The sequence below is a fragment of the Notothenia coriiceps genome, unplaced genomic scaffold (assembly GCF_000735185.1).
Source record: "Notothenia coriiceps isolate Sejong01 unplaced genomic scaffold, NC01 NC01_scaffold00003732, whole genome shotgun sequence".
Taxonomy (NCBI): domain Eukaryota; kingdom Metazoa; phylum Chordata; class Actinopteri; order Perciformes; family Nototheniidae; genus Notothenia; species Notothenia coriiceps.
In genome coordinates, this window is record NW_011336433.1 from 1 (window position 1) to 9126 (window position 9126).

General features: G+C 42.7%; 1 protein-coding gene across 1 annotated transcript; it reads left to right on the forward strand.

Annotated features, from left to right (window-relative positions):
- Window positions 1-1613: 1613 nt before the first annotated feature.
- Window positions 1614-7988, forward strand: znf608 (zinc finger protein 608; the record flags this gene model as incomplete). The annotated part of the gene is made up of 3 exons (XM_010766835.1): window positions 1614-1705; window positions 4101-6561; window positions 7547-7988. Coding segments are annotated over 3 exons (2995 nt in total), but the record flags the coding sequence as incomplete, so codon positions are not given.
- Window positions 7989-9126: the final 1138 nt, after the last annotated feature.

The window sequence follows — 9126 nt, forward strand, 5'->3', positions numbered from 1 at the left end:
TTTCCAGACCAGAGTCTGCAAGTGCTAATCGGAATGTTATTAACTCCGTCTGTCTGCCTGTCTGTCTGTCTAGGTGACAGCAATAAATTAAATAACAACGATAAAAAAATAAATCTCAATCTATTAAACACCTGCACAAAATGGTAATCTTACGGATTCATGTTACTTGGGCAAAACATGCTTCGTCATAATAGAGTGGAGCAGTCCTAAAACTGGGAAACGAGAGAGTGTTTTACCATCCAGTTAACTCGCCTCGAAGCTAACGTTTTTCACCATCCACTATTTGTTAAACTGAGCGACCTACTCTGGGAGAGTGTTTGGTGATGGCGGCGGGCATCGGGTCTAATTAAAGAACGACGAGTTGTGTATGGCAGTCAAACCTAGTTTTAAATCTGTAATGCATCCAGGATTTGATTTGCTCTGCGTTGCTGCTGTCGCATCACAAAACTGGGGTTGATAGCTTTCAAATGTCAGTCTGAGAGTGTGAAAGAAAAAGAGAGATAGAGAGTGACGTTTATTTCAAATGTGTGAAATGTCAAACCTCAGTTTAGAGTTTAAACCTCAAAGACTTGATTTACCTTTCAATCAAAAACATGACAGGAACAGACAACTGTATTTATTTCTTCTGAGATAGCTGTCCGATATCAATTTGAGTCATATCACCGAGGCTGCGACAAACACTTTGGAGGACAACTTGAGCATTTTCTAACCGTGAACTCACTCCTTCCCGCTTTTTATTTCCACCCTGTTCATATTTGTCTTTTATCAGTGTTTCAATAGATTCCTCAATCGATTTGAGAGAGAACAAAGTGTATTTCTGCAGAGCTTTGGAGGGTTATACGTGCAACAAAGAAAGGTTGCCTCAGATTGTCTGAAAAGGTGAACTAAAGGTAAAAACTTCCTTTCAGAGATTCAGACAGGGTTTGATATGTTATCTTTTGTTTCTGCAAACCAATCAACCTTTGAACACCTGTATCACTGTTTAATCCAGTAAAAGTCACATTTTTGGTTTTGTATTCCGATAGATAAGAGATCCCATTTTAAAGGGGCCCTATTATGCTTTTTGCCCGGAACTGACACAATATTTAAGCACTTCTGGGTTCACCTGTCTTGATTTTAATTTTTTTTTAATACGTTTAGAGGACTGAAATAAGGTGTGTGGTTAACAGAAGCTTACAAGATTGTTACTCTTTGTTCTACAACAGAAAAACGTCCGTAAACACCCCAATGGTGAATGTTTGTAGCTAATGTGTGCCATATAAACAGTGGTTGTTTACAAGTAGCTAAGTGAGACCACTAAACATCATCAAGCCAACCATTAGCCGCCTTCAGCTTAGCGGTTGTGAAATTAAGTCTGCGACTCTTATGTATCTTGTGCCTTACATTAGCTGTTTAATTCTGGTGATTGCATTTAAGCTTAAACTATTGGTGTTAACATGTTGAGGTTAACCTTCTGAACACAATGTGTAAGTATCATCAATGCATTTGCCACAGACCTTTTTGGTCAAAGGACTTCCGTGTCGTCCTAAAAAATCTCTCATCACTCTATACCAAAGACTGTTGTGCTCCCAGTAGATCCATTACTTAACTTCGGTCTTTGTCCCGTTTGATTGATAGGTGTGCTGGTCGTGAATGTGACGTGGAGGAAGAGAACCTACGTGGGAACTCTGTTGGACTGCACCAAACACGACTGGGCTCCTCCAAGGTGATACTACCCTTTATTTTACTGTCTTTTTTCGCCTCTATGTTTCTCTAGGCCCTGTATCCACATGGCGTCTTTTTCTGGCAGAAAAGTGTTGGCATCACGCTGGGCAAAGACTTTTCCCAGCGTTCGATCAAAATAAAATCAATGCTCCTAGGGCTAATTTTTTTGTTTCTATCAGTATTTTATCTAAAACAAAGAAAAAAAATTCAGGTTAGGCAAAGATCATGATTTTGGCAAAAGTATCAATATGGTAATCACTGCTTCCTTGGCAGCCTATTGCACTCATGTTCTAGTTCAAGTTTGTTGAGTTTGTACTCTTAAGAACTAAAAAATAACAGCACAAACAGCACTTTGTTTTTGATTGTGATTGGCTTGTCACATTGTTACAAGGTAACACCAACAACAAAGCTGCATGATGAGGCGACTAGGCACCTGGGACTAAAATGATATCTGTAACCAATTCTGATTCTAATTGTAAACACATTTTAAGGACATGTCTTTTATAATCATTCTGAAATTCACTTGCTTTATGTCCCAGTTTGTCTATTTATCACAGTTGTTCACATTTCATTGTTATTCATATTGCCTTGTTTTTGTTATTGATGCTATTTGATTAACTGAAAAGAGCATTTATTTTGTGTTTTTAAGCATTATTTCTTTAATGCTTTTGAAATGTGTGTTTTGTTCTGTTTAATGATGAGCTATAATATAAATACTCTCCATCACAAACGTTTTACAAATTGAGTTTTTGTTTGTAATTGCTGAGTTGAAAATATGAAAGTCTCACCTCGCATGGCTGAAATCTTTCAAATATTGCTCCTCACTATGTGAAAATTATTGTTGTCATGGCAATTACGGCTTAATCTCAGATACGAGGGAATAAATTGCCTTTTTCATTTGGTCACCGCTGATGTCTATAAGAGGAGACTGAATGCTGTTTTATTACATAATTTAATGGAACAAATTGCTTCCTCTTCGTTGATTCAGCAGTCAATGAATGGAACCAAGCGATCAAATGATGCAAAGCACAAAATATGACTAAATCAGTATAAAAAACGTCTATGTTGAAATAAATTATATATAAATGAGCTCAAAATGTGTAACTTTAGAAGTTGAATTGAAGGTGGTCATCTGGAATAGGTCAAACACATATTAAATAGAGACATAAAAGCAACAAATAACCTTGAAATGCCAAAATAAGCCCATAAAATTTCAGTCGGACACCCTCACAGCTTCAGTGACATTCAGGGACACACTGATGTAAAAAAGCAATTACAAACATCATAAGACATGTGAGATATCATCGCTTTAAAATCACAGAGGGGGGACAAGAGAGGCTAATCTCAACCTACTTTGCAGTCTGTTCCATTAATAACATGATTAACACCCAAAACAGTCTTTCCAAGGTTAGAATATATTCATTGAGTCCTGCAATGTAGTGTCATAATTTATGCACTTAAAGGATAGCACATATGCAAGGTTCAGGGTCTAGCTTGAAAAATAGAGTCTTACTCAGTCAATAAATGTACAGGAATGCCTTTTCCTCATCCCAGCTGACGTTGATGTTGATATACATAACAATGTGTGAAGAAAAATCTTCAGTGTTAAGATGTGAGAGGCTCGAGTAAACAGCATCAAAAGACTTCAAAGTAGAAAGGACGGCATGTGAATACAAAATGTTTCAATATCAAATACTGTGGATTGTACACCGTTTTTTTTATGTTATCAAAACAGAAACAGGCTTTGCACAAAAACTCAAATAGATTTTTATCCTAGACGTCTGTGGTAAAGTGGTCCACATGAGCCCTGAAAGATAATCTGTTATATTCCAAGTTTTTTTTTCAAATCCAATTTCGGTGATAATATGAACAAGTTGTTCCCTTTTTTTTCTGTTTGGTGGTTTGATGTGTTCGTCAGTTTATTTATTATAATTTAAAAGCTTAATGATAACATGATATGCTTGAATGCCATTGATCCATTATTTTTTGTGAAATTGTAGTCATCCGTTAGACTGGATCAGTAGAGCTTGTAAATGGCCAATATGGTGGTGACTGTTTTGATTGGCTTGCAAGACAAAAATGTGGCACACCTTTGTAAAGGTATATCTTAAGCCATTGGAAATACTCAGATGGGGATGGTTTATTGTAAAAAGCCTGCAAGTGTATCCAAATCTGAATGGCTTGTTAAATCCAATGTTTTCTGACCCAGATGGTCCACAAAAAACTGTCTTGGTTGTCTTATTTCACAGTCTGTGCCCCCTCAATTAACTTCCAGCAACTTGTTAATACATATTTTATCAATACTCTGCACAACAGGACACAACCTAATACAATCCACCTCTATTGTTGTGAGGAATTTTCATCCCAATCCCTTGTTTTTCACTTTCTCTGTCCAGGTTTTGCGAGTCTCCATCCAGTGACCCTGAGCTGCCAGGTGGGCGTGGTCGGGGGAAACGGATGCGAATGGCCATGGCCGAGAGGCCCTGCATTGAGCCATCCCCTGCTGCCAAAGTCAGGGGTCTGTCACAGCACAGAAGCCGTGGAGGTGGTGTGTCTGGAACCACTGTACCCATCCACAGCAAAGGACGGAGAGGAAGCCTAAACCTCATCAACAGCAACTGCCGAACGCCTGCTTCTTTCTTCACTGTGGATGAGGTAAAACCCACCAACAGCACCTCCTGTCTCTCCTCCGGGAAGCGCAAGAATAAACCACCGGCTGACCTAGACCTCAGTCTGGTCTCCTCTGACGACATCAAAAATGGGAATGGAAAGAGAATCCGAGCCAAATGCCGCAGCGCCCCCTCCACGCCGCAGGGCAAATCTGACCCCTCTTTCATGGACCCTGGAGGGGGTTGTGCCTCTTCACCACCTCCCCCGCCTATTCTCATTGACTGCCCGCACCCGAACTGCACTAAACGCTACAAGCACATCAACGGCCTTCGCTACCACCAGACACATGCACACCTTGAGGCTGAGGAGCAGAGGAAGCCTCAGCTGGAGCCAATGAAGGATGGAGAGAGTGAGGAACGACTATCAGACTGTGAGGACACAATCAACATGACATATGACCTCTCAGAGACAACCAGCACTAATGCCATCAGCTCCTCTAAGAAACCTGCCCCTCTATATAAAGTGACCACAGTGGGGTCTCCTAAGAACAGAAGACTACTCCTCAGTACTGACCACAGCCCCTCAGCCAACCCCAAGACCAGAAGAACCTCTCTGCTAAAAGATGGTCTGATTGATGACCTTAGCAATCTGCCTATCATCTCCAACATGACCGTGGTTTTGGAGAACTGCATGGTCCCAGACAGGAACTCCATGGTCGAGATGCCCAAGCTGGAAGCTGAAGGCTTGATTGACAAAAAGGGAGGTACATGCGACAAAGGCAAAAAGGCCAACGGCAAGGTAGAGAAACTGTCCAAGTCACGGACCAACCGACCTATCGCACCGGCCCCTGCTCCTCCCAAGCTGGTAGCAATACCCAATACAGCTTATCCGACCAGCACAGCAGATACTGCCAACTCACAGCAGTCCTCACCTATGGCAGCCATAGGCCTCACCAGTAAAAACCTTCCCCTGAAACCCATCAAACCAAAGCTGAGCATTGTTGTGGAACCGAGCCTTGTCAAAGCAACTCTGGTTACCTGCAGCAAAGAGACCAGGAAGAAAGAGAAACGGAGACTGAAGGACAAACATAACAAAGATGCGCACACCAGGACACCTAATGCTGACAGCAGTGCAATCAAAATAGAAGATGGTGTTACTGGAGGTTCCAAAATGGGTGTCAAGGAAATTTCTGGAAGCCTTCTAAAGGAGCACCTCAGTAAGCAGGATGTAATCAACGGGCTCACAGAGAGCCAGGAGAGCAGGATGGCCAGTATCCGAGCTGAGGCTGACAAGGTATACACCTTCACTGACAACGCCCCCAGTCCGTCCATTGGTGGTTCATCACGGATTGACTCCAGTGGTGTTTGCCTTGCAACAGACAGCAAGAACAACAGCCCAGCCTACTCTGACATCTCAGATGCCGGGGATGATGGAGGATCTTCCGAATGTCGTTCGGATGGAATGCGGTCCAAGTCTGCCTCCTCGGCCTCTTCAGAGGTGAGCTCTAACAGTAGCCATGGCAACTCTGGTAAAACCCCACCCACAGCATCTGCCCCACCATCAAAAGACCCCCAATCCCCGTACTACCACAGCTACGACCCATACTATCTACAGGGGTACATGCAGTCTGACAGGCAAAATAGCAGCACCGTTCCTTTCCACAAAAGCGCTGGACTTGACGGCAAAGGCAAAGACAGAAAGGAAGAGGTGAAAGATGACGACAAATGCCTCTCCCACGAGTTCTCAGACTCAAAAAAAGGTGACGGGCCACCTCAGTCTCAGCTCCAGCTGGCTATGAGTCAGACACAAACTGCATTGGCCCAGTCGTTATACTATGGCCAGTATTCCAGAGGACTGTACATGGACCAGAAAATGTTGCTGGCATCAAAGTGCTGTGACCAGACGCACAGTGCCAAGCAGAGGGGCGAGAGAGGGCAGGGGTTGAGAGACAGTGAGGATGAAAAATATTTGGTTGGGGGTTTAGCTGGTGGACCCATGGTAAGCAAAGGTCCAGATGGCCTTAAAGGTTGCTGTCCCAAACCTGTCCTGTCCTACGTGGAGATGAGTGAGAGGGGAGAAAGGGGACAGAGTCACGGCGTGAAGGTAGTGCACGGTGGCATGGTGGACCAGCACCAGGTCTTGATGAAAGACTGTGATGACATCAAGTCACATTCCTCTTCCTCTTCTTCATCAGTCCACAACCCAAACAGTCAGACAGATCTGGACTCAAATGTTTCCTATTCCAGTGTAAGTTTCTCCCTCTGTCTATAACCTGCCGCCGCCGCTGATGGTGTTGTTGGTGTGCTTTAATGACTGTTGTTGCGTGTCACAAAGAGATTAACCACACATTGTGTACAGCTAAACCAATAGGTGCTAATAACAAAGACCATTTGGCTTCTGTGGTGCTGTAGCTGTCCATTGACATACTTCCGTAGTCATTTTGGTTGAAATCAAAATGATGTGGTTTGATGGATGCAAATGTTTTAAATGTGTAGCACTAATGAGGGGAATGTGTAATCCAACTTTAGCTGTACATAAAACATAAACACTTAAAAGAACAAAATCATTTTAATACATAAGTGTTGGTTTTTGGTATGAGCTGCTTTTATAGAATGCTTGTACAGATTTTTGACCATGTCATCTCACAATGCATTTAACCACTAACTCTAGTACTGCTGGGTATGTAAAAAGGTTGTATGAATCGAATGAAAGCTGTGTCTGGGAGGTTGTTTTTTCCTTCAGCTTGGCCTAGCAGTTGATCATGTGTGAGAAGTGTCTTGATTCTTGTCATTGAGAGGGACGCCACACTCCTCACATTCCACCTGTGAATGGCCGCCTGCTGTTGAAACGTCGTCATCCTTCATCAACATCACACCCAGAGCCAGTGATAGATGGTCTGTCTATGGTTCTGTTCACTCAAATACACAGTGTTTCCTCTATAGTCATTCAGCAGCGGTGGGCCACCGCAGCAAGAATTTCTCCAAACCCTGTTAAAAAAGAAATGCACAAATGAAAGTCATAAATTAGCCTCCAAAAAAGTCAAAAGGTAATGTTAAGACTTGTGAAATATGCCTCAGATTGAGCTCTGAAACTAGTCATCTTAGCAAAAACTGGGACAGAGACGTGGACAGAAGTTGAAGTGAACCAAAAATGACTCCCACCCACCACTGTTGGCTAAAAATTATAGGGGAAACACTGCAACTACCACCAATACTTGTCCCCATCGATTTAGCCCTCAGACAGCCAGGCCTGGGCTCATTGCCTTGCTCATAGCAAATACTCAGAGCTACAACATGCGGAGGAGGCCGAGGAAGGTGAAGCAGACAGGGCAAAAGAGTGGGGCTCTTCTGTGGAGCCTGCTGGTGCCAAGATGACCTCAGGAGAAAGAGGTGTTGGCGTAGATGCTAAGAAAGCCAGGGTCCATGATCTCCCGCCCGCCATCGACGTGGAGGATTCAGACAGGCTGGATGGGCTAGATGATCAAGGCCAGGAACCAATAGGAGGGCTGGCAGAGGAGTCCCCGAGTGTTCGATTGGCGGTGTCCCCTCCCATGGCCCCCCAGCAGCCCTACATCCAGTACCAACACTCCTCCTACCCGCCCTACCTGGCAATGTGTGAGAGCGCAGGGGGCTCCTACAGAGGGGTTTCCCCAACACTGGTCCACAATTACCCAGGTAGGAGTCTGAGTAATGGTTTAGGTTTAATTTAAAGGAACATGTCGTGAAATATGTACTTACTGTATTTACTTCTTGAACTGGGCACAAAGACAGGAAGGTGCTGTTAATCATTCTCGAGTTTTGTTGGAAAAACGGAGCTTTAACGTTTGAATTAGGGAGCTTCAGACCTTCATGATGGTGATATTCAGCCCCCGCAACCGTAGCTGGGCAGACAGAAAACCGGTTCCAAAGAAGAATTCTGCTTCAGGTCTTCCGTTCAAAGCTCAGAGAGCACTGTAAAACTGAACACACAAATGTTCATTAATTTAGTACATAGAAATCATTCAACATATCATACACTTCCCACGTATGCTCACAACCACAACATTAACGATGGTTTAGCTTCATGCTATCACACATGGGAACTTAAATTGATGCACTAGCATTCATCGATTTCCATTATTCATCAATGTAGTCCTCACACATACTCTTTATAACAATACTGAAACAACAGAGCATGGACATTCTAACAGGCATATGTGTTCTTAGACAACAATGAGAAGTGGAAACGTGCGTCTGAATACATGTAAGACTTTCGCATAATAGTACGGCAACACTGAATGTACAATACAGAACTCAAAGCATTGCAATTGGCACTTTTACCCACAAGGTTTCCTTTTTGAACTACATAAACAATTTGGCAACACAGGTGGGCTCCTATTTATTGAAGTTGCTCAGTGGCACATGAAGCCAACATTTTTTTTCATTTAATCGTTTATTTGAACCGGGACAGTGCACATTAATGAACATTTTAAACAAAATAATGCTTTCAAATGTAAATGAGCCGGATTTTAGCTTTGAGCTCATTTCCATCCGTAGTCCCGTCACATACAACATTTATGAACATAACATTTATATACATGGCAAACAGAAATGACTGGAATGCTGAGTGATAAAATGACCCTGATCCACAGGTAATGTTACATATCTATGGCCTCATAGAGCATGCACACAAGCTTTCCCTTAAACCCCCCACCAGTCACTCTGTCCCCTATTTTCTTCAAAAGGCTACAGTTCAAAACATAAATGTACATATTTTATACTCTATAATGGACTATAACTTCGCTAGCATCGAGAGAGAGAAAGGTTTTAATAT